At 30.0% G+C, this 27509-nt stretch overlaps 1 protein-coding gene across 6 annotated transcripts in view; it reads left to right on the top strand.

The window, feature by feature from the left end:
• Ctr1A (Copper transporter 1A) overlaps nucleotides 1-27509 on the top strand; it is a 157112-nt gene that overhangs the window by 112614 nt on the left and 16989 nt on the right. For 5 of the 6 annotated variants that reach the window (XM_014417169.3, XM_014417168.3, XM_014417164.3 and 2 more), the window contains one exon: nucleotides 23580-23765. In XM_014417169.3, coding sequence (XP_014272655.1) covers nucleotides 23589-23765 — 177 coding nt within the window. In that variant the 5' untranslated portion in view covers nucleotides 23580-23588. Of the gene's footprint in view, nucleotides 1-15215; nucleotides 15326-23579; nucleotides 23766-27509 lie in introns of those variants that run through there. The other variant, XM_014417170.3, reaches the window with a different exon arrangement.

The raw sequence follows: 27509 nt of genomic DNA, 5'->3' as shown, positions 1-27509 counted from the left end.
TTGTTATGTTTAGTATAAAATAAATAAATAATAATAAGGAAGTATACATATAGGTGGACTAGAAACTATTTACTAATAAATACAACCAGAGCCCTGTTTCATAATGAAAGCTAATAGTATTAGTTAATAAATACAACTATAGCAACAACGTGTTAATTACACTAATACTTTCTTTTCATAATAGAGAGGACTATTAGGAGGAGTTAAAAGTACTAAAGTCTAAAGTAAAAGTTACTATTGTACAAGTCAGTGCAATTGTATTAAGTTAAATTGACAAGACTAATAGTATTAGTTTGTACTTTATTATGAAACAGGACCCAGGTGTGATAGAGTTCTAACTACAGATCTAGACTAATAAATTGTAGACAAATACTCGTTAGAACTAGTTATAATTATTAAATTAAGTTTAGTAGATAAGAGATTATATCAGTGTACCTATCTATATATTATAAAAAATCTTATCCTTCCTAAGGGTTAGAGGAAGAAGAGGTAAAATTTTTACCTGACTTTCCGTTTCTCAGCCTCCTCAGTTATCATCTTTGTTTCAGTCTGACAGGTACTTCTCCCTATGTTTATTTGTTTTTTAAAAATAAATTTTCCTATTTTTTCCCTTTTAAATATTAAATATAACTAACTATACCTTACATATGCAATATTTACTTCACCTATCTGTTTTACCATATTTATAACTAGTTCTAACGAATATTTTTCTACAATTTATTAGTCTAGATCTGTATTTAGAACTCTAACACACCTGGTTGTATTTATTAGTAACTAGTTTCTAGACCACCTACATATATACTTCCTTCTATTATTATTATTTCTGTTTTATATATTTTATAAACATAGTAATTGTTTTGAAATGTTTATTATTTCAATTTTCTGTCAGTTCTATAATGATTGTATCTTTTTTTTTTTTTAATCCTGACCAAGTCCTGAAAAGCAGGGCGAAACGTTGGTTAACAATAAATAGTTTTCTTCTTTTACTATTTTGTACCTTTATTTCCTCCACTTGGACTCACTTCTTCCAATCTACTTCATACTGTAATTATCTTCTTCCAATGGAAAAAATTATTCTTCAACAATTTTATCTTGTTTTTCTGAACTTCCTTATTCATAAGGTTCTAATTTCCATCTCTATTCGTAATTCAGAAGAATTCACTAACAGCCTAAAATCTTTTCAGGTCCTCTTACTTTTATTTCCACTCGCTAGACCAAATCTGTTTGTCTTTCAAAATTAACAGTTAATCAGTTATTTTTGTAATATAACAGTTAGTTACTTGGGCAGTTGCCAAAGTAACGGGTTACCTCCATATAAATTTGGCCTTAACCTAAGGCTAGCTGTACTTTTCATAGTAACCCGCTGTCAAATCGAAACGAGTATGTCCAGTTCATCTTTTATGTATTCATTTGTAAGAACACTCTCCTTCAATTGGACCTCAAAGGAGTTCAATGCAAGAAAATCGTATTCAATCCAATATTTTATATTTTTGTTGGAAAGTGTCTTATATTTCTTATTTGTTAATAATAATCTCCCTGATTTTTACTTTCATTTTTATAATGTCGCTATTTTGTCCCCAACTACACATTAAAATTAAATTTTTTTTTGCCGTGCAATAAAGGAAGATGCCATTATTATTTGGCATGACGTCATTTCGACATAAACATACAGTTGGGATGTCTACTCAGAGTGTTATTTTGTTTTTTTTAGTTTTCTTTGTTAGCTATTATGAGTTATATTCCTTATCGTTTTTGTGCAGTGCTTAATTGCAAAAGTACTTTAATGATTCTTCGAAAGTTGCTTATATAAGTGGCAAAAGATAACAAAACTAGAAACATTTGGCTGGAAGGGATCCAAAATCATTATCAAATCTAAATAATAGATTATATTTTTGTCAAGATTACTTCGATGTAATCATAATGCAAGACACAAATTTTGAGTTATTTTGATATTACATTTATTCCCAAAGATTACTTAGAGTAACTAAAAACGTAATGATTTTGCCTTCCAGAGGAACATTCGAGAAATAATGGGTTCAGTGAAAATTTAATAATAATTTAAAAACATCTAAAAAGTGTGAGTTCCTATATCAGTGTTTTTTTTATGTCTAAATGACGTCACTTCTGATACCATCTTGGCAGTTTGCATTTTCCTTCTGTTGGTATAAAAATTAAAAATCTTAGTTTTTAAAACTAGAATTATAAATTATTCCTGTTTAATCTATATTAATTAAAACATGTATTATTGCATTTCTGAATTTACTGAAATAAAATTAACATTATTTCATTTTTTTTTTTTTTATTTCGTCAAGTACCCTATTGAGTAGTTTGAAAAACCTGGCGCTAAATACCAAAAAACTGTACCCATATATCTACTATGTTCATTAATATATAATAGTGAATTTTAGAAATAGTAATTTGTTTATCACTATTAGTTCTATCAACGAGATTAACATCTCTTATCTGATACCTGTGGTGTGTTATCTGGCGGATTGTTAATACCAGTTTCTTAGTTTGGTTCGGTGTAGTATCCATTAGCAAGTTTTCCTGCTTGTTAGAGTTCGATAAAGTTATTTCACCCTAATTTTTTATTACTTTAATGAAAACTATGTATAATTACTAGTCAAAATTCATAAGTTTGCCAACTATAGATAGGGGGTGGGAATAAAAAATGGCGGCTATTTCGAAAAGTAAAAAAAAAATTAATTTTCCATTTGGAGCTATATATCTTACAAATAACCGACAACACAAGAAAACCTAAGAGAACATCATTTAATGCAGGGAAAATTTGCTAAAATATGAGCCCTAATAGTGCTATTTACGTTCAATAATTCCCGTGATATAGCTTTTTAAAAAGCAATATTTTATAAAAAATGTACTGAAAAGTAAGTAGTTAGCGACCTTATTTTGAGAAATCTATAACTCAAAAACTATTCGACGTACCGGTGTCTATTAGAACTCAAATTAAAGCTAGTTTAATGTAACATACAGTAGTTTATAACGTTTATTTTTGTAGGAGAAGTAGTTTTTATGATGATATTTGACAAGCTAAATTCACTAAATATTGATTCCTAGTTGTTCGAACAAACATTTTGATTTATGAAAAAATATATCTCAGAAACCATTTCAAGCAACATTTCATAAAAAATCAGTAATAAATATATATTGATAAATCTATATCTCGAAAAACGATTGAACGTACAGATGGTCTGCCAGCACTCTCAATAAGGCTAGTTAAATGTACAATGGAGTAGTTGATGACGTTAATCTTTGTACGAGTAGTGGTTTTTATGATATTTTCAAAAAGTGTATCCAAAAAACTAGAAGTTTTGTGAAGTTATTTTTGAAAATATAAAAACAACTACTCCTCTTACTAAGATAAAACGTATTAAAATAGCTTTAATGTGAATTCTGGCTGACGTTGTACATATGGTTCTTGAGATATATTTTTCCATTCCATTTTTTATATATTTTTCCATAAATCAAAAGCATTTGTCCGAACAACTTGATATGAACATTTTGTGAATTTAATTTGTCGACAAACCATAAAACTACTATTCATAAGAAGAAGAACTACTTTTTATTACATAAAAACAACTTTAATAAATAACTTGAGTGCTAATAGACATATGTACTTCGAAAAGCTTTTGAGATATTGTCTTCTCAAAATATTTTCACTTGCTACTGATTTTTCAGTTTATTCTTAGTGAAATGTTGCAATTTAAAAAGCAATTTCTCGGTTACTATTGAATGTAAATAGCTCTATTCGGGCTAACATTTTTGTAAATTTGCTCTTCTTTAAATGATGTTCTTCTAAGTTTTCTAGTATTGTTGGTAGGTTTAAGGATATAGTGCTCCGAAAGAAAAGTTAATTTTTTTAACATTTTGAAACACCCGCCATTTCTTATTCCTCCTACGCTTGTCAGACTCATCAATTTTGACTACTAGTTATATATAATTTTAATTTAAATAATCAAAACTTTTTTCACCCCGGCTCTTGTACTAGTTGTTCACCCATATCGATTAGAGTAATGGTCAGAATCCAAAGAGCTAAGAGCAGTTCTAAGAAGAAAATATAACAAGATGGTTGCTGCGGTAAGGGATGGGATTAATTGAGTTTATCTAGGCGATACCTAGCCTTTCTTTATTGAATTAGCTGCCTAGGGACCTCCCCTCGTGGCTAGGATGACCTCCTTTCAAGGCAATTTCTTTTACGGAAAAATTGCTTAGAGGTATCGGCGATCCCCTAGATACCTGAAACTTATTCCCTCTTACTACGTTCATATAAATTGCATCGGTTATAAATACATAACTATTGGTTGATCCGACTATTCCTGCGAGAATTCTCGCATCAGATATGTTTCCGTCTTCTCTTAAACAATATAATGTTATCAAGAAAGTCTATTCAACACACACAATTGGAAAAGCTGCATACTTTATAGTGACTATCTTTAAGTAACAGTTAAGGTAATAAGTAATTAGGAGATATCACTTGAGTTATGTTGTTATGATTTAGCTATCCGTAAACATTTATTAACCCTGAATTGTCTCAAGTATCACAGCTAGGCTATGTGAACGGATATTTTCGGTGGGCTATTTGGTATCAACTGAATAATTTGAGACATGAAAATCGGAAATAGGTTGAGCATTTCGCTTAAAAAAAAAAAATAGATCTTCAGAAACTGACAGACATATTTAAAACAGCATTTTTTTTTTTTTTCATTTTGAGTTGTAATTGTTCTAAACATTCTTGGAATATTACTGTGTAGTTTGAGTAATCAAACTTGTTAAGTCTTTTATCTCAAAATGTTGTTATTTATTTTTGGCTACTGAGGTAACAAGGAAATCTGTAAACATTAATTTTCTCAATATTTATTGGTGACGATTACCTGGAGCTGTAAAAGCTGAACCCACATGAATGTAGTTTTAAAAGCATCAAGACCCAAAGATGTTTTTAAAACTCTGTTTTTACCGCTTCGATCCGCCGACTTACCTCTGTCAGAGTTTTGATATCACTCAATTTTTTAAATGATCAGTAAGAATTTAAACATGTAAATTGAGATCCGTTACTTCTTCATGAAATTTCTTATCTTTGGATACTTCATTCGTTAAAATCCGTATTATGTATATATAAATACATATACATACGACAATGCCACCAAATCAAATAGTAATTTTGGGCACTCCATTATATTCCAAGATTTATAATTTACATAAATATATATATATATATAACTTATGATTAGACTGAAAGAATTAACTTTAAATAAAAACGGATTCGAGCAGTGTAACGACACAAGGTTACTTAACAACTGACTATTTTATTATTGAAACATCTGGTAAAAGAACATATGGTATTGAATTTGCTATCAAACTTAAATTCTAATGATACAGAGTTATAATTATTATTAAGAGGCTCTGTACAGCTAACTCCCTCCCTCCAGTTCCTTCGTATGGAGGAACTAATGAAAGAAAAATAAATAAAAATAAACAAACATTATACAATAAAAATATACATATAAGTGCTCCTATTCCTCTGAGCTATAATTAACATAAAGAATTATTGCCTAACACTTAAACCATAAAAATAACGCATAAGTATACATTGTATGGCCCTAATTCATTAACATGACCTGAATTGATACAACTACTGGAAAAAAAAAAAAATCACTCTCTTGATGGTCCAGGCTGAGCACCGTCGTCCGGCTCCACACTTTGTACTAGGGGGAGTACTCGCAGTTCTTCAAGATGAACCGTGCGGGACCTAAACGGGTGATTCACGTCTTTTATCGTAAATAGATTGTGTTCCCTAATGGTAATGATCCGATAGGGGCCCTCGTAGCGCGCAGCGGTTTTATTGCGGGCGGTTCTCAATCGACGATATACAATTGTACCCAATGCTAGCGGACCTGTTTTACAGACTGCGGGGCGGTCATTTGCTTTCATAACTCGAAGTTGTTTTTCACGTATCAATCTTTCCCGTACTTTCGCCCATGTTTCTTGGCGCTGCACCCTTTTTTGATGAAGTTTCACTCTGAGATGATTATTGTTAGTTGTAATAAGGTCTCCTCTATCGCGACGCCTCTGTCCGAACACTATCTCTACAGGTGATAACCCCGTGGCCGCATGGATTGTATTGTTATACGCTATAACCGCGCGCGGCATGGCTTCGTATGGATCTAGATTCCGCCCTAACTTGAGCAACCGAAGATGTTCCCCTAGCGTGTTGTGCAGTCGTTCAACCGCGCCCCTGTCCTTGATGTGATGGGGAGTGTTGCGTCGCCAGGTAATGCCCAACATCTTGCTCTCACTGCGAATTAGGGAGTTATCAAATTCCCTACCGCAATCTGATATGATTTCGTCCGGTACCCCGTATGTTGCACACCATTGGAGAATCTCCTCTTACCTCATGACTTCTCGAAGCCGGCCACTGCGCTCAGAACGGACGCTCTCCTCGCGTTTATTTATAAGTTTATTTTATATTCATACTATTTTATGTCTTCCTTCCTTTTATATATATGTAATTTCTTATCACTTTATTTTTACATAATATTTATCTATTACATATTATATATCTTATTGTTGTAATATTCTCAGTTTTTTTTGTATCTTTTTAGCCCTGATGAAGCCCTGCAAAGTCGGGCGAAACGTCGGACATTAAAATAGTTATAAACTATTTGTTCTTTTTTTTACCGCAACCCTGACCATCTTCTTATATTTAAATGAAAAGTAAATCAAATCCTGGAGAGATCTTAACCGCAATAGCGAAGGAGAGGTTGTCATCACTAGAATGAGGATTGGTCTCACGCGGCTAATACGCAGATTTTTAATTTAAACAGAAACCCTTCCAAAACGTAACATGACACTAACCAACTCCCACGTCTTTCAAGATTTCCCACGACAGCTATCAAAGTGAAGGAATTAAAAGAAACATTTTAAAGATACTATAAGATAAGATCACGAACAAAACAAAAAAAACAGTATTTTCAGCACGATGTAACAATATTAAAAAAAAAAAAAAAAAGAGTAAATAAAATATATGAAGGACACTTATGTTTAGTGTCCATATAAAGATAGATTTAGTGTCAAAGGATAACCATCCTTTACGGGCCATAAAATATATTCTATGTTTTTATTTATACCTGCAAAACTGAAAGCTTTATGGATTAATCATTCGGTTCCTTTCTGTCCTTCGCTATTCGAATAACGTATAATCTCTATACAGGTGAAAGTATTTGTCGGATAACGAATAAAAAATTACCCTTGACACTGGTTTCATACATGATCAAATCCCCGCAACGTATTCGGATCACATTACCTCAAATAAATTTTCCAATGCTTTGGTTCAGTGTATACCATTTTGTTTTAGTCCTTTTGGTAAAATGCAGTTTTGATCTCCTGAAAAATGTGATAAGTGAACCTTGAAGGCCATGTTTGCTACTAAGCTGTGCGATATGAATTCAACCAACAATTATTTTCAGGGTTCTACTTATTCTAATATTGATATAGAGGAACGCCGTGCCTTGGTTTTATGTTCTGAAATGAAAATTTATTAAAATAAAATATCCACATGGCTTAAACTATACCGGTGGCTTACTTCACAGGTGTGCTAAGTACATTTCCACTAACTTTACGAAAAATACAATTAAAGATTCCCTCTTTTTTTGAAAAGTTGTAATTTTCCTAGAAAGGAGGACCTTTAATTGTATGTGTCATATAGTTTGTGGAAATGTACCTAGCACCTCTGTTACTTCACAGCCATCTATATGACAGTAGCCGTCATGACTATATTCACTGTCATAACCGTCTTGAATGTATACTGCCTGTCATGACGGTAGCTATCATACTGTTAAAGGCATGGTTTAGTGTGACCATACTGCAAAGTCGGTAAATGCTGTCATGACATCAACTATCACTCAGTCTACAACCTGGTAGTGGCTACATCAGTCACTGCAACGGTTCTATCTATGTGTTATGTAGTTTACATCATTTATGGGTTTTTAACGTTTATTCAGAAATGTAGTTATTTCTTAAATAATTATTTTGCGTTTCTATGAAATCGATGATTATTTGAGAAATTACTATTTAAGAAATAAATGCAGGTAGTTTCTAATTGAGATCATTTAACGATAAAATTGTTGTTGATTTTGATTATAATTATTTCGTGAACTAATCATTTGATTTATTTAATAAATAATTTTGAAGAAGATGATCAGGGATGCGGTCAAAAGAAAACGAAAAATAGTTAACAACTTTTTATTTGGCGACGTTTCGCCCCACTTTGTAAGCTGTTCTAGTTAAGAGATTTCGAAATAGTGTACTGTTTATCCACTGTTTTTTTTCTTCAAAATCTCTCTATTAAAACAGCCCTGATGAACCTCTACAAACGTAGACATATAGATAGATTTTACCAATCTTTTGTTTTCTTTTGACCGCACTCCTGGCAGTCTTCTTCATAATTTGTAATAATATGGTCAATCATTTATATATATAACATTTAATAAATATTTCATTTAAAAAATGCTTCGCTGATACGCAGCGATATTGAGTACTACCCCATGTACTCAATATCGCTGCTTGGCTGGAATAATGGCACATCTTCCAAAAAAAAAATTTGTGTTTGAAGTATTCCAGATTCCAGACTGTAGTTAATTTGTAACCAGTCCAATAGCTTAGGGACAGCCTGGAAGACGACCTCTGTAACCAATTCAATAGCTTTGGGACAGCAGACGACCTCTGTAACCAGTCCAATAGCTTTGGGACAGCCTGGAAGACGACCTCTGTAACCAGTCCAATAGCTTTGGTACTGCCTGGAAGACGACCTCTGTAACCAGTCCAATAGCTTTGGGACAGCCTGGAAGACGACCTCTGTAACCAGTCCAATAGCTTTGGTACTGTGTGGAAGACGACCTCTGTAACCAGTCCAATAGCTTTGAGACAGTCTGGAAGACGACCTCTGTAACCAGTCCAATAGCTTTGGTACTGCCTGGAAGACGACCTCTGTAACCAGTCCAATAGCTTGGTTACAGCCTGGAAGACGACCTCTGTAACCAGTCCAATAGCTTTGGTACTGCGTGGAAGACGACCTCTGTAACCAGTCCAATAGCTTTGGTACAGCCTGGAAGACGACCTCTGTAACCAGTCTAATAGCTTTGGGACAGCCTGGAAGACGACCTCTGTAAAGAATGTAACCGCAATCTACTGTACTATCTTGGGAATACATCCAATTAAAAAATAAAATCAAACTTAAAATAAAAGAAGAAAGAAAGTCAGATGTGACGCTATTCAAGCAAAGCATTGACATGTATTTATTAGATACGTTATAATGTATCGACATGTATGTATAATGATACATAATATTTTTAATGAAGGACCGAACCAACTATTGAGGTTTACCAAAATCATAGCCTATGAGAATTTTAAAAAAGGTTTTTTGTATGTTAATCTTTTATCTCAAAAGGAATAAATAAAGGACTAAATTATTCGTGTGTCAATTTGGCTTTTTTGCTATCTGGTGAAATGAGCTAACCCTTAGGGAGGACATATTCTAAGAAGTTCTTTTACTCCAGACGAAAGGCGACTAGCTACCTTTCTAATGACATTGGTCCAGGAATGCCTTTTCCTATCTCGTGAAAGCAGGTTTACCGCTCTAATTAGAAATTAATGTGTGAGATGTTTTGTAAGACATATGGGTCTTTCAGAAGCCAATGCGGTTAAGTCCATAAAACAAAAATTAAGAAAATTAATGAATAAAATATATCGTTCTTACTGATTGTTAGTCAATTTACATAATTATTATTAGTCGTTTGTTATTTATAATTTAAATTTCACCATAAAAGAAAAGTTTAATCCTTGTAACGATTAAAAGATTTAATGTATGGTATGTAGTACTTAGAACAAAACACTGTATAAATAGATATAATTATTTTTTTGTTTTTAGGTTTTACTCTTAAATTTTCCATGAATGTAGCACAAATGAAGCAGATGAATTTTTCAATCGACATCATCACAACCAGGGTGTTCTCAGCTGGTTGCAGTTACAAGTATTTTACGTTCTAAGGTAACAACCCAGAGATGTGACAGCACGGACCTTGCCTTGGGCCTGAGGAAAACACGGTAGTATCCTCTTGTATTCAGCAAGATCGGCATAGGTCTTTCCCAAGGTAGGCAATAAAGGATTTGAGAATAAACAGAGCAGGCAAGAAGTAGGAAAGGATCGTAGAAACTGGAACATGCATAGACCCGACTTGAAAATTCCTAGGAGATCCCAAAAAGTCTTATTCCCCACTTCAAGATACAATCAGCCAATGAAACGGCTGGAAAGAAAGTAAAGGTGAGGAAATAGAGCTAAGAAGAAGGAAGATGATGGGGGGGGGGGGAGGATTCAGGCATGAGAAATCCTAGGCTACAGAAGTTGCAGGGTTGTTGTATGAATCCCATTAACATTTTCCATTCTTTCATAAATTCTTCTCAAATTATTATGTATTAATTAGTATTTAAACAATATATGATAAAGTGTTTCATTTGTTTTTCTATTATCTTTTTACACTCTTGGTGAGGATTGATTTTTATAATAGTATTTTTACTCATGTATCTGCTAGATTGCCTCATCTGCATGAACAATCTAGTTTATTTAAAATTTACTGGAATTCATGTTCATTATGAGTATTCAAATTTTCACTAAAATTTCTAAAGTTTCATACCGTTGTCCTTCAGATATCGTTTGTATTTGTTTCGAATTGTAGTTGTATCAGCTTTTAACCCGACCTAATCGTTTTCAAAAATTCAATCGTATCCAGGCCACTTTTCAATTAGTCTACTAATTGCGTTTCGATTACAATATTTATATAATTAGGATATTATTGCAAGTTTACAAAATCAAAGCCTGAAGTCTCTTAAAACCTAATAAATAAGGAACCAGTTAGCGTTTCGCCAATTTTGGCTGCATTAAGAGTGATATAGAAGATCACAGAATTGGAAGTCATAGGCAACACATCTCACACCAAAAGAGATGAAACAAAGAACATTGATGACGAAACGTTAAAATCTACTTAAAATATTTATCAGGAAATATAAATATACAACAGGAACAATCGTAATTTGATTATCAAAATGCAAATTTCATGTTTATTTTACATTAGGAAACTCTTTTATAATTCAAAACAAACAAGTTTTACGCCAACAGAAAAATCTATCTTTAACGAAATTCATTACAATAACCTCGCTTCAGTCAATATGTGTAAATAACTAACAAGCGTAATTAAAAAAAACTGTTTATCATTAATAATACTGGTATATAAAAAACTTAAGAGTTAGATAATACAAAAATTTAAAAAAAGGAGAAAAATAAAACCCGTATAGACTGAAGTAAGATTTATTCTCGATCTTAATTCAGGAGTTGTATATTTAAAAAAATAAATTATGTTGTAACTTGGGTGAAGATGAAAATGGACAGAAAAGGCCGAAACCTTACAGATTTGTATAATATGCATATTAATATATTAAGAATAGAATTGTGATCAGTTTTTATAATTTTATAAAACGGAGATGGTGCGGGTGCCGTAAAAATACGTGACCGTAATAGTAAATAAACTATTAACCAACGTTTCGTCCCAAGTTGTATGGCTTCATCTGGACTAAAAAAAATTTAAAAACTAATATTAAGTTACAGAGTAAGGGAATAAGATAACATAAAATAAACGTAAACTATGGTGTGGTTAAAAATTATATACTGAAAATATAGTAAGAATAATAGTTATAATACAGGTCTAGGTGCTCAAGAGTATTAGTAGGTTAGTATGTACTCATATTTCCATCTACTACTAGCTGACCCGGGCTGACAATGCTTGTGTATAGATTTAATGATGACTATTATTAAATTATTCTATTAAATGAAATATAATTAGGGGGGGGGGGAGGATATACAATAGACTGTCACAACATTTAGCATGTAGTCATTGCCGCAAGAGTCCGAGCAAAATTGAAAGGAACATTCCAGAAATTCGAAGAAGCAGCATATGAATTGGACCTTAAGGTAAATGAAAACAAGAGGGTGTACATGAAAAGCTCAAGAAAGGATAAGGAAGAGAATAGAAGAAGTGACGTTCACAGTTTCAGTCCACAGAAAACAAAGTAGAGAGCGAAATAGAGGCCAGGATAGCAGCAGGAAATGAATGTTATTTCTCACAGCAGAAAATACTGAATTTTAGAGCTCTCTCTAAAGGATGAGAGTGGTCATTTAAAAAACCATCGTAAGCCCAGTAGTGATCTATGGGGGAGAAACATGGCCCATGACAAGAAAAGCAGAACAGATGCTCAACTCCTGGAAGAGAAAGGTATTGAGAAGGATATGGGGAGGAGTCTCGAAGAATGAAGTTTGGAGAAAAAGAAGGAATGAGAAACTGATAAATCTGTACGGGGAACCCAGCATCGTGGCGTTAATTAAAAGAGCAAGATTAAGATGGTTAGGACACGTTGAGAGGATGCCCGATGAAAGGATTCCCAAAAAGATGGTTTATGGTAAACCAGATGGAAAACGGATAAGAGGACGTCCTTGGACGATGTGGAGGAGGATTTGAAGCTCTTGAAGGTTGGCAGACGGAAGGAGAAAGCAAGAGACCGTGTAGATGGTTGGCTGTTGTGAAGGAGGCCCGGGTTCTTGCAGGCAGTGTAATGGTTGGGGGTGCGGTCAATGAAAAACACAAATAAGTACGATTAACTTATTTTAATGTGCCAACGTTTCGGCTAGAGTTTCTAGCCTTCTTCAGGGCTAAAAACAAAACAAGATAACAACCACAGTAAGTATAGAAAAACAAAAAGAAAGTATAAACAGAATAATTTTACACATACAATGAATAATTTTACAAAATAGAATTAATAAAATGAAGTGATGAGAGAAGCGGGAAATAAAATGTATAGATAGGTAATTGAAAAAGTGGGTACAATAACATACTTAAGAAAATGAAATAAAAATAAAGTTATATAATGCAAAGAAGTATGAACATATTAGTTATTATTAATTTAAAATTTAAATATGAAAAGAAAGTGAAAATTGAGAGGAAGAAAATGTATGTAACAATAATAGATGATAAAGAGGCAAATTATAAGTATAGTGTACAACTTATAACGCGGGTAAGGAAAATGGATAAAAGTGGAGAAAATAAGGGGAAAGAGTAAAATAAAGAAAGGGGAAAGAAAACATAAAAAAAAAAAAAAACTTTCGGAACATTCTATTTTATTAAATCATTCATCCTACCCACTTTTTCAATTACCTATCTATACATTTTATTTCCTGCTTCTCTCATCACTTCATTTTATTAATTCTATTTTGTAAAATTATTCATTTTATGTGTAAAATTATTCTGTTTATATTTTCTTTTTATTTTTTTATTTTTCTATACTTACTGTGGTTGTTATCTTGTTTTGTTTTTAGCCCTGAAGAAGGCTAGAAACTCTAGCCGAAACGTTGGCACATTAAAATAAGTTAATCGCACTTATTTGTGTTTTTCATTGACCGCACCCCCAACCATCTTCTCCTCATTCATCATCCACGGTCAACTATCTCTCATAATTAATTAATAATAATAATAATTATAATAAACATTAATTGAACCAATATATGAGATGACATTTGTTTTTGGCACCTCAAGAAATCCTAAAGGGAATCATTAATATTTTTTCTGATACTTCGAAAAGAGATTAACCTGCTTATTGTGTTAGTACTACATAAGTATATTAGTACTATATTGAAACAATTGAAACCGATTGACAATTGAAAGTGTGTGTTGGAGTGAAAATTAGTTGCATTAAACGTTCCCATGGTGAAAGGGAAAAATTTCTAATTTTTAATTTCTTTTAAAAAAATTACTTGGTACTTTGAGACGACACAAAAAAGGAATCTTTATTCGATATAGGCTGAAAGAGGTTACATTCATCTTTCTGACCGTGAAAAAAACTCCTACTTTCTGAGCTATAAACAAAAAACGCTCAATTTTGTTCATAACTTTTTTTCAACGTGAAAATTCGAACATTTCATTAACTTTAAATCTTCCCATGAGAATAGAGCCATTTTGAAAATACCTGCTCATAAATCGGCCCACTGATTCAAAGTTTATTGTGGAGAAAGATTTGACCATTCCCTTTTATATATATAGATTAATAATTAATAACCTACAGTCTCCTTTAACAATGTTGATCTTACCCCTGTCGAACAGATCCACTACCATGGATTACATCTGGACAAACTACTAACCTGCAATCCTCACACAGGACTGAAAATACAGTAAACTGTATATTTCGACTACTACAGCACTTACTGGACAAACGGTCTAAACTTCCAACTCATTACAAAAGACTGATCTACATGACTGTAATAAGAGTTGAGCTTTGTGGCTCCACTAAATCTTCGATTTTCCCCGTATCTATCCAAAATCCTCAATGCTCCTTACTTCGTCACTAATAAAATCATATATAAAGACCTTAATGTTCCATATGTAACCGATCTAGTCCGAACCAGATATCATTCCTTCCATTATAAACTCCCTAACCACCCAAACCCACTAATTTCTAACCTTGCATCCTCTTCTATTCCCAAGGAGCCTAAAAAGAAGATGGTCACGAGATCTGGTAGTGTAAAAACGTCTTCAGAGTGCGCCTGTTTCATTCCATTATAACTGAGATCAAATTTACTGAATGTATTCTTATGTACAGTTGTAAATTTCAATAAATATATTTTTAAAAAAATAATAATAATTAATATTGGGAGTGGATAGCTCATTAGTAAGGCAAAGCACTACTAACTCCTAGGATTCCGGATTTGGGAGATAATTATTATCTGTTACCAGTAGCCGTTGAGTCAGTCCTGTGAGTTCCACTCAGCCTCATAAATTGGGTACAAATCTGAAGGTCGAGCGTGATTCTGTATATTGGAGTGCTGTTCTATACTTTCCACTCCAACTAATACCTGATTCCTGATTGATTTTTGTTTTATCATCTTACGAGGAAGTGACCTTTGCAGCAAATTTTTAAAATGATTTCCTCACTCATTTTTATTCTCACCTATTTAATAAATAATAGCACATATTGTTTTGTAACTTTTCACCGCTATTGTATTGCTTAGAGGATTAGCTATTATTTTAAATAAATAAAAAATAATTTGTTTACGCAGTAATTGTTTTGATAAAACAATGGCAATTAATGTTAACAAGGGGAGGTGAATGAAAAGGATTCAAGGTGACGGTGGTGGGGAACGGCGGTGTGCAACCTTTTCCTCAGTCTCTGCCCAACTCAACCTGTGTCTAGTTGCTCAAGAGTATTAGCTTCCTTAGTATGTATTTTTATATAATATTAATAATTAATATCATTATATTAATATAAAATATATTTTTTATTTATTGCTATATATGCAGTACGGTCATCTTTAAGATATCCGAATGAAATGCAGAGTTGTTAATTAATTTATTCGTTTTAATAAGATGGATCTTTTTAATTTAAGTTATATGTTACAGATTCATTAGTAGTATGTTTAATTTTTTATATTTAAAAATAGTTTTCCTTTTAATTAGCATATAATGTTCTAATTAAACATGGAATAGAAAAGTTGTATAATCTAGAAAGAAAGTGCATGTCCGGAACATTTAATAATGTAATTATAATTCCTTTAAGTTTGGGGTTCGTTCAGGTCTAGTGCAAAGTAATTCTCTTTCTTAATTAAATTTAGTACGAAATTATATCATTGATTAAGTTAATTTGTACCGAAAAAGGTTTTACTGTAGGTGATGAAATACCCTTTTTGCGGATATGCTGCAACGTTGAGGAAAGATGGTATAGAATTAGGTCTTGAAATGAATGTGGATAAAAAGATATAAGGAGTATGTTTAAATGTGTATGGATCCTACATTAACTAAAAGAAACACAAGTTAAGAGAAAATAAATTTAAGGTTAGGGAAGAATGCTTGGTATTTCAGAGCAGCAAAATTACTTGCAGAGGTCGCTGGAGGACATAGGTCTAGCTAACCAGAGATGCCAATCTACGCCCATGGTGGTCTGTGATATGAAGGCATCGGCATTGAATCCGAGGGTTCTACAAGCATTTTATCATAATTCAATTACGCTCAAATATTACATGTAAATGGTAATTAAGAAATAATTTTGACATTTTTCCTTCCGCACTACCGAAGGTAAGAAAGGAAATGTAAAAAAAAAAAATATTTTCTCAAAATAGAAAAAAAAAACCGCTTGCATTTTACTTTGTAAATATCAAAGAAGAGATCTGGTTCGTGTCTGCTTTAAAATTTGTGTTCGGACATAATCGATCGAACCATTAATTCAACTTTGATAAAATGTTTAAGGATTGTACGAAATGGTATCTAGATGGCATCTTTTCAAATATTAGGCATGCGCTAAATGTTTTTTCCTTGGTACACCTGTATTTAGAAAATGGCCGGTTAATTTTAGCTTAAAGCTGGTGAAAAATTCTGAGTATAAACTTATTCAATGTCATTATTATTAGTAATTGTAATTTCGAACCATTATTACAAAACAGTGGTTCATCAAGTTGTTGAACTTATTAATCAGAATTGTAATTCCGTTTCCCAGTTTCAAATTATAGTAATTAGAGAGTAATTGTCCTTGTATTTCGTCCAGTTCTATTGTGAGGAAGTAATACACTATAAAAGCATAGCTGTACGCTGGGTTTTAATTGAGATTGTTAGTCATAATACGTATATATATATATATAAAATTCTTATTTTAAATTACTTTGGAGGATAGTTAGGTATAGCTCAAGAGCTCAAGAGAATAAAAGGGTTATTTCACCCCAATTTCTTATTTCTTTTATGAAAACTATGCATAATTTACTAGTCGAAATTGATGAGTCTGACAAGTGTAGGTAAAGGGAACAAAAAATAACGGCTGCTTCAAACTTTTAAAAAAAATTAATTTTTCATTCGGGGCTCTATATATATATTTAACTACCAACAACACTAGGAAACCTAAGAGAATATCATTTAAAGTAGAATAAATTTTCTAAAATATGAGCCCTAATAGAGCTATTTACGTTCAATAGTTTCCGTGATATAGCTTTTTAAAAAGCAATAATTTATAAAAAATACACTGAAAAATCAGAAGTTAGTGAATCTATTTTGAGAAATCTATATCTCAAAAAATACTTGACCTACAGATGTCTATTTACTTTCAAATTAAAGCTATTTTAATGTATATACTATAAAGTAGTTTCCGACATTTATCTTCGTAAGAGTAGTATTTTGTATGATATTTGCTAAAATAAATTAATTTATAGTTGTTTAGACAAAATTTCATGTGCAAACGTTATATTCATATGCGAATATCATAAAAACTACTACCCCTACGAAGATACGTGTCATAAACTCCTTTATCGTAAGTTAAATTGCCTTTATTTTAAGTGCTGGCTGACATAATGCACCTATTATGGTTTTTAAGATATATCAAAAATTATATCCCTACAACTAATAATCAACATTGGTAATTTATTCTGTTGAATGAAAACTACTACTCCTGCAAAGATAAACGTCATAAACTAATTCATAGTATCATTAAACTAGCTTTAATTTGAGTGTTTATAGACATCTTTACGTAGAATGGTTTTTGAGATATAAACTTACTATAAAGTTGTTTATAACGTGTATATTAATACGTACGTAGGCGTAGTAGTTTTTATGATATTCACATATGAATATAAATTTTGTCTGAACTACTATAAAATAATTTATTTGAGCATAAAAACTACTTCTAGGAAAATAAACGTCATAAACTACTTCATAGTATCATTAAACTAGCTTTAATTTGAGTGTTTATAGACATCTTTACGTAGAATGGTTTTTGAGATATAGATTCCTTAAATTAAATTCACAATCCTCTGATTTTTAATGAAACGTTGCTTTTTCAAAAAGCTATATCTCGGAAAATATTGAACTTAAATAGCTCTATTGGGCTTCTTGTCTTGTTTGTAGTTTCAAATATAGAGCTCCAAATGAAAAATTAATTTTTTTATTAACGTATTGAAACAGCCAGCATTTTTTATTCCTCTACCTATAACTGGCAGACTAATATTCAGATAAATATTCCACACGTTTGTGTTCAGTTAGCCTTGTTTTAGAACTGCTAACAGATAAATATTCCACACGCTTGTGTTCAGTTAGCCTTGTTTTAGAACTGCTAACAGATAAATATTCCACACGTTTGTGTTCAGTTAGCCTTGTTTTAGAACTGCTAACAGATAAATATTCCACACGTTTGTGTTCAGTTAGCCTTGTTTTAGAACTGCTAACAGATAAATATTCCACACGTTTGTGTTCAGTTAGCCTTGTTTTGGAACTGCTAACAGATAAATATGTGTACTCTGTGTGTTTTAATTAATGGAATAATTCCCACAACCTTCAGATTCAATAATTTACTCTATTTTACGATTGTATGTTTTAAAATTCTATCGATTCGGTTTTAATACTTAGTTTTAAATCTTGTCAATTAATTTTAACAGTTTATTTTTTCTTTTAACACAGCATAAATGTTAGTTTATAAAGACATTATGTGTTTGGGTAATTAAATTAAAGAGTGAAGTTGGATTTATAAGTTATGTAGTAAACTGTCGATGAATTTTTATCATCACTATTTATTACTAATTAATTTGCTGATATTTTTGTTTCCTTTCAGTTCACCTATTTTTATTTTGTTCATTTTCATAATGGAAATAACAGTAATAGCCTGTTAAAATCATATCAACGAACCAAGTGTGTGGATATCGATGTTTGTTACTTCTTTTGTTAAGGAATCGTTTGTAAAAGTCTTGCATTTGCGGTAAATGGCTAACATGTATACCCACTACTTTCGTTTACTCGTGTGCAAATCTATTTTCTTTATGACACACCTATCCATTTTGAAAATAGTTCGTCAGATTTGATTCAAAGTCAGAAAAACTAAGAATTTGTCTAAACATGGTCCAGTGCAAATTTTATCGAATTCCATTTTCCACTTTCGCTTAAACATGCGAAAAAATAATTTCCTGATTCACCCATATTTTAAAAACGGTTCGTTCCGTGGATTTTGTTCTCATTCATTAAGCTTGAAATATAGGTTATTATGTATCCAATGGAAGTTTCCAGAAAAATGAATAATTTACTGGAAATTCAATTTTCAGAAAATAAAAAAGTATGGAAAAAAAATTGTAATAATGAGGAAGCTCTACTCACATGTGTACTTAAATGTTTTTTATCGATTTTTTTTTTTATATTTAATTAAATTTTAATTTTGAACGTTTTAACATAATATAAAGAGTAGAATTGAATAACTTGAAGCAAAAATGTGCCCAGCAACAAATTTGGAAGCAATTTTAGAGTTTCGTGTAAAAAAACTCCTTTCTTTCTCTATAGAGCTATTTATTGTGTCATTTTCTCTAACTCCATAATCCCTACATGTTTACTTATGATATAAAATGTAAAATATATGAAGCATTCAATAACAACTTTAGAATTTTCTTAAAATTATCATGGTGATATGATACATTATCATATTATTGTTCCGAGCCCTTCAATTTTTAATATCCTGATATGTTCTATCTTAAAGCAATTATTGTAAAAATGGTGTGCTAAGATGTCAGCGATGAAAAAAAGTTATTTTTTTTGATAATAAAGAATAATTATTTGTATGTTATAATGTTTTTAATTTGACTAGTTGTACTTGGACGAATATATTAATATTCAATAACTTCTCTAAAATTTTAAGAAAATAAATATGATACTAAAACTTTGTAGAAGAATTTTTTATATTATTATTATATAAAAATCAAATACATCTATATTGGAAAACAATAAGCCAAGGATAAAAAAACCTAGATAAATTACTTTTTTATTTAATTTTGTTTTTAGTTATTATTATTTATATTATTAAAAAATTATATTCACACTGATAATTGAAGAGCTAAGCGTTAGGATATATTATTTTACAAAATCTGAGAAAAATTAAATTTAGTTATTTTTTTATTCATATTTTAAACTCGACAACCCAATTTTTAACTTCTGATATAATTAAAGAAAACTTAATAATAATAAGATGGTGTGATAGAAATAAATATTTGAAATATTGCTCCAAATAAAAATCCCCATTTTTCTTTTAATAGCACATAACATGTTATTCGAATTAGGTCTTCAATTGTATTGTTAAAATTATTAGTAATTTTTTCTTCCTATTTTAATTTCGACAACCCAATTTTTTACTACTAAAAACTACCAGGATTTAAGAAAATGTAAACAAAGTGTTGTGTACTATAGAAAAGAGTATTTAAAATATTCCTCCCTTTAAAAATCCCCTTTTTTCCTAAAACATTACATAACATGTTCTTCTACTTCAGTTTTATTGATAAAAAAATTATTTATAATAATCAAAATCAGTCTTAGTTTGTCACCCTGAATCTTGAAGTCTAATTGTGTGTATATAATTTTATTCTATATAGTTTTCAAATTAAGGCTTTTTTAGTTAAGTATTTGTATTAGAATACTCTTATGTTGAACTTTAGTATAAAAATAATAAATATTAAACAAGTTTTAGTATTGTTCAGTATTCTATTCTAGCATATATAAAAAGTTCCTCATGCAAGTCAAATGAAGTAAACTTGAGTAGTGAGGTAAACTTCTGTATCATAAAATTTACCTCCAGCACTAGAGTTATAAGAATTCTCATTAAGTTGAGGTATTCAGAAAACAAATAAGTACTCACTCCTGGTAAACTCTGATAATGGATTGTTTATTTTCCTCTCAAAGTTGAACTTTGACATAATGTACAAGGACCGGTGAGAAAAAAAGGCAGTTATTTTACCCAACTTTCTGATTATTTTAATGAAAACTATGTATAATTACTAGTCTAATTTAATGAGTCTGCCAAGAATAGGTTGGAAGAATACAAAATGCCGGCTGTTTCAAAACGTTAAGAAAAAATATTACTTTTTCATTCGGAGCTCTATATCATTAAAACTACCAACAACACTAGAAAATATAAGAGAACGTAATTTAAAGTAGAGTAAATTTTCTAAAATATGAGCCCTAATGGAGCTATTTATGTTAAATAGTTCCCGAGATATAACTTTTTAAAAAGCAACATTTCATAAAAAATGTACTGAAAAATCAGTAGTTAGAATATTTATTTTGATAAATCTATATCTGAGAAACTATAAGACGTCTATTGGCACTCAAATTAAAGCTAGGTAAATGTACTATAAAGTAAGTTTATAACGTATATCTTCGTAGGAGTAGTAGTTTGTATGATATTTGACAAAATAAATTCACAAAATGTTAATGTCTAGTTGTTCGGATAAAATTTTTGATTTTTGAAAAACTATATTTCAGGAACTTGAGGCGTACATATTTCTACGAGCACTGAAAATAAAGGTAATTTAACTTACTATAAAATTGTTTATAACGTGTATCTTAATACGTACGTAGGCGTTGTAGTTTTTATGATATTCGCATATGAATATAAATTTTGTCTGAACTATTAGAAATTAATTTATTTGAGCAAATATCATAAAAACTACTTCTAGGAAAATAAACGTCATAAACTACTTTATAGTACATTAAAGTAGCTTTCATTTGAATGCTAATAGACATCTGTACGTCAAACGGCTTTTTGAGATATAGATTCCTTAAAATAAATTCACAATTTTTCAGCGCATTTTTTATGAAATGTTGCTTTTTAAAAAGCAATATCTCGGGAACTATTGGACGTAAATAGCTCTATTAGGGCTCATATATTAGAAAATTTATTCTACTTTAAATGATGTTCTTTCAAGTTTTCTAGTGTTATTGATAGTTTAAAAGATATAGGGCTCCAGATGAAAAATTATTATTTTTTAAAGTTTTGAAACTGCCGCCATTTTTTATTCCCTCTACCTGTATATGGTATACTCATAAATTTCGACTAGTAAATATACATAGTTTTCATTAAAGTAATCAAAAATTGTGGTAAAATAACTGCCTTTTTTCTGTCTTGGGCTCTTGTACCATTATGTCAGTTAGCTTTTTGGTATATTTAAAGAAACATTGAATTGATCTATTAAAGCATGATGTTGTTCTACACAAGTCCAGTATTTGAGTTTCAAAGAAAGAGTACACTCCAGCTGAATCGGTATTGAACCTTTGCGTTCGATAAATATTTATAAAAAGTTTTTTTATGTTCAATGGAATATAAAAAAAATGTTTTTCACAGTTTCGATTGAACTAAGTGTGTTGTTATTCATAATTTTTCTGTTATTTTTTAGAAGCCAGTATGTTTTCTTAAATTTGATACACTTTTTAAAACAAAATTTGTGGTTTCTGTATTAAACAAAAGAATGTATTGGGATAATATTATGTATAAATTGTAGCTTTTGAGTTAAATTGTTTAATGTTTACACTTGGTCAGTCCATGGCATTGTCTTCAATGTTATTGTTTTATTTTTTAGTTTCTTTTTATGGCTATATTACTGAGGAAAGAAAAAAATTTGTATTGAATTTCTGTATTGTCTTTAGTTACATTATTATTGTTTTCAGCTGCTTTTATTTCAGGTCTGTTTAAAAAATTGTGTAAATATTTTTGATTCAGCAGTTATTTCAATGATATATTCCTTGAAAAAATTTCTGCTTTGCTGTATCTCTTCATAGATTCTCTTTTAATAATTTTCAATATGTTTGCCTAATAGAAATTAACCATAGAATAAAATTATAAATATGAGTTTTTTTGGGTGGAGTATTAACATTTCAACATCTTTTGGACTGATATTCTTGACAAAATGTTTTATAAAGAATCACAAATGATAATGGCATAGTACTTTTTCAATATGGAGCATATTTTGGAAGATTATTTAGTTCTCAGATTTTATAAAAAGTTTTAAACACATTTTAAAACTTGAAAAATGGCTTCTATATTTTAATGGTTGCTTAAGTGAAAAAAAGTTTATGATTTTAAATGTATCACTTTAATGTTCTTAAATATCCAAGGAATCTCTAATATCTGTTTAACTCATTTGAAATGTTACAAATACATCCATCTATTATTATTTAAATTAGTATTTTACTTATAATCTTTTCACTGTCTTGAGACTGTTATTATTTTTTAAATGAAATAATATATATCCAAGTTAAGTCTCTAAATACTCTTTATTATTTCTCTAAAAGTCCAATGTTTCCATTCAGTCATCCTCAAGGACAATCTTAAATATAAATCTACACCTCACATCCGATTTTAAAAGATTTTTGCAGGCTGCTCTGGCCAGGTCATTAATTTTAGTCAAAATCACCCAATTTCATCCCTTTTCCATTAAATTTCAAAATTTTTGATTACATATTAACCTAACTCTATTATCATTTGCTTATCATACTGTGTGTGAATGTTTTATTTAAACATTAGTATTTTTTTTTTTTTTTTTTACTTTTGTGAGGGCTTGATTGTCAAAGATTGGCCTGTATTCTACAATTATGCCCTTCATTTATAGTGTTAAATATTATTTACTCATTTTTATATTTTATATTTACATAGTAATGAATTCTTAAAGACATTTTAAATTTTTTTTTCAGGCAGAAAAAATGGAACATAATCATGATCATCATGGAGGCCATCATGTGATGGAGACTTCGACAGTGATAAGCAACATGAATCCAAATACTGGACATGACATGCATCATATGGATGAGAATACAATGACTCATGGACAGATGGAGGATGGAAGTGCTGGTATGCACGAGGGCCACATGATGATGCCAGTAAGATACAAAACTATTTAATCATTTTCTTATAAAATTGTTTCCACATTTTATAATAAATACTGAATCATACAACAAAAAACATTCATTTTTTTTATTAGAAATAGAGATAGAAGTTTTATTAGAAATAGAGATAGAAGTTTTCCTTTTTCTAGTTGATCCTAGAAATCATAATTTAAGAGAAATTTCATAATAGATGTATTGTTTGTAGCATTTAGACAGAGCCATGGAATTTCTACAGTTCAGTCTCTTGTTTATCTTTAGTTAGACAAAGGTCATTGTGTACGAAGGTTTATTGTCAGTGACACAATGGATAAGTCTGTTAATTGTAAAGCTTCTGAATTTGATACAGATGTTTAGGACAGGCATTATCATTATTCATTCACTCAACTATTGTTTAAGTAAATATTAATTAGTTTTTTTTTATGAAGCAGTTAAGATATAAGTAGCAGTATAGGACTCCAATGGGGGTCTTGGCCGGGAAAAAAAAAAAAAATATAAGTAATTACTTAATTGTGCAGATTATTTCCTAATTCATTGAAGTTTATGGTTTTATTATGGATGTTTATTACTTAGAACATTTGAGGCCCGGAGCAGAATTATTTTAGAATCTTGCACCAAAAATATAAAAAAACCAAAAAAAAAAAAACCCTGCAATTAATATTTTTAATTTTATACCTTGGAATAATTGTCTGATTTAAAAAGAATAAAGTTTATTTTTTCTTCAAATAGTCATAATTCAAATACACAAAAAGAAAAATTTTCTTATGGTACAAAGTCTCCTCAATGCATACGGAACAGCACATATTTTTGGAGACCGTCCCCAGAATCCAAAAATTCTTTTTTGCTTTACATTTTATTTTTGCAATTGAAATCAGTCACTTTGTAACTGCCTTTGTACAAATAAGATGATTGCGCACTGTGTGTGCTGGTAGCTCCTCTGAATATTTTTATTTCACACCAGGTGTGCAATGTAAAATAAATAAAATAAAAATAAATTATTAAATTAAAGAGCATTTATTCCAAAAATAGTCGGGTAACATTAAATTCTTATTTTAGGTTCAGTAATGAAGAAAAGAATATAATTATAGATAAAATAATATAAACATAAAGTTTTAAGAAGCATTAGAAGATAATGAATTTTTCTGAAAGGATGACCCTTACTTTTGTTATATAGAGTGATACCTCTTGAAACAATCGCCCAAACATAACTCAACACGAAACCAAAATCAAATTTTATTTTTACACACTTCTTAGATAATTTTTATTAAAACCAGCCTTGTTCTAACAGCTGCTTCTTCCATGCTGACTGATAATTGCAATTTAAGATCATCACACATACGGTGTATAGTCGGTCTCTTTGGCTCAGAAATGCATTGCACACATGGTGTGCAATAGGTCTCGAATGGGATAAATAGTGCCTCACCAGGAAATTTAAGTATTGCGGTACATTTAAGTTTTAGGGGATGATATTTATAAAATTTCGGTGTAATTATATTTAAATTAGTCATTAATAGTCAAAGTATAAGTGACTATTTACTTATTTTCAACCAGAGGATTTATTTTTATAAATGTTTTATATATTTTTTATGTCTGTTTCAATGTTTTACCTTTAATTCATTAAAATAATAATTTATAATTTTTTTTAAACTTCAGATACGTGTATACTTTTAAGTATTTAAACAGAATTCAAATCTTGATTCATTCTCAGTTTCTAGAAAATATGACTTGGTGATAAGAAAAGTTAGATGATTTTTTAAAAATTTTAATTGTAATATGATTATTAAGACAAATATAGTAAAATATTATTAGGTTAAGTATTATTAATTTTTTTTTCTATTGATACAAATATTTTTATATATAATTTATGTGATTTATATACATTATCATAAATGTAAATAATTGACTATATTATTTCAAATTATGAATATGTTTAGGGATGCAGTCAAAAGAAAAAAAAAAGTAAATAACTATTTATTTGCTGACCTTTTGCCCCACTATGTAGAGCTTCATCAGGGCTAAAAAGATGCAAAAAACAACTAAAAATATTTTGACATAGTTGGATAATAAGATACAAAAAGATTAAGGCAGGGTTAAAAGTATGTAAAAATAAGTGAAAAGAAAATTATATACTAATGAAAGAAAAGAAGAAATAAAATAGTATTAATATAAAATAGGCAATGATAAGAATATACGATTTTTTTTCGCTAACTATTATGTTAAAAATGAACAGTAAACGTAATAACATGTAAATAGAAAAGCAGATATGAAAAACAAAATTTAACACACTAAAAGACGGAAAATAAAAAAGTAAGTTGAAATTAAATAAAGGTTGAGAAAGGATCAATATTATTATTATGATGAATACTATTATTATTATGTTATGAGGATAATATTAAGACGCAAAAAGATAAATTATAATATTATTATTATTAATAATAATATGATAATATGTAATATATAATAATAATATGTGAATTATTATTATTTGTACATTTTTCCTTTCTTCTTTATGCTGTTCATTTTTAACCTTATAGCTTTTCATATTCCTATCATTGTCTATTTTATATTAATACTATCTTATTTATTATTTTCTTTCATTTGTATATAATTTTTTTTCACTTATTTTTGCATAATTTTAACCCTACTTTAATTTATCTTTTGTGTCTTACAATCCCTCTGTGTCAAAATATTTTTAGTCGTTTTTTGCATCTTTTTAGCTCTGATGAAGCTCTACAAAGTGGGGCGAAAGATTGGCAAACAAATAGTTGTTAACTATTTTTGTTTCTTTTGACTGCACTCCTGACCATCTACTTCATAATTTTATATACATTATCATGCACGAGTCCCAGAGTAACCTTTTTAGAATGTTGTGGGTTCGATTTCCATCCGATGCATTTAATATTTATTTCCCTATGGCCCGAGAAATTAATCCTGAGACTTCCGCTCTAATTAGTATGAGATAGCAACCACTAGTTAGCCCCTCAGTAGTTGGCTAACCACAGTGGACCACTTGCCCCACTTGCCGGACTAATTGCACCACTTCAACCACCGCCACTATCAGTACCAGTACATTAACATTTCATAGTTTTTACTAAAAGAAATAGTGTTTTCTATATATTTCAGACCCATGACATATTAAATAAGGCTTCAAATTTTGAATTAACTAAGTTTTCGATTTAATGTGAACTCCAAAATTACCTTACTTACATTTATGCCCCTTAATGATTCCTAAAGTAATAAATGTAGGAAATATTCCACCATCAATAATATTTATACAATATTTAATATGAATGTTTATTTCAATAATAATGATATATTAAAATTCATTATATTTGAATTTTCTTTTTTAATATACAAAAATATTTTAATCTACAGAAAAAAAAATTAATAATAAGTATGTTAATCATGTTTGTATTTGTCCTTCATAATCATATCACAATTAACATTTTAAAATCATCTAACTTGATATATTTTTTCATCAAAAGCCATATTTTTTTAAAAACTGACACTGAAACAAAATTGTTATTAAATCTGTTTAAATATTCAAAAATGTGTACATATTGATTTGTATATATACATATAAATTTGAACAAAATCATTGTAAGTGAAGTAGTAGGTTAATGGTATAAACTATTTAATAAATAAACATAATAATTAATAAAAAATATATTAATCTTTATAAAAACGAAAATAGTTATTCTTTTCAAATTTTTAACCCACTGGGTTTATTATTTTTTTGAA

The sequence above is a fragment of the Halyomorpha halys genome, unplaced genomic scaffold (assembly GCF_000696795.3).
Source record: "Halyomorpha halys isolate HHAL.00 unplaced genomic scaffold, Hhal_1.1 Scaffold147.1, whole genome shotgun sequence".
Lineage (NCBI taxonomy): Eukaryota > Metazoa > Arthropoda > Insecta > Hemiptera > Pentatomidae > Halyomorpha > Halyomorpha halys.
Note: the sequence above shows the minus strand (reverse complement) of the source record. Positions and strands in the feature narration are given on the sequence as shown.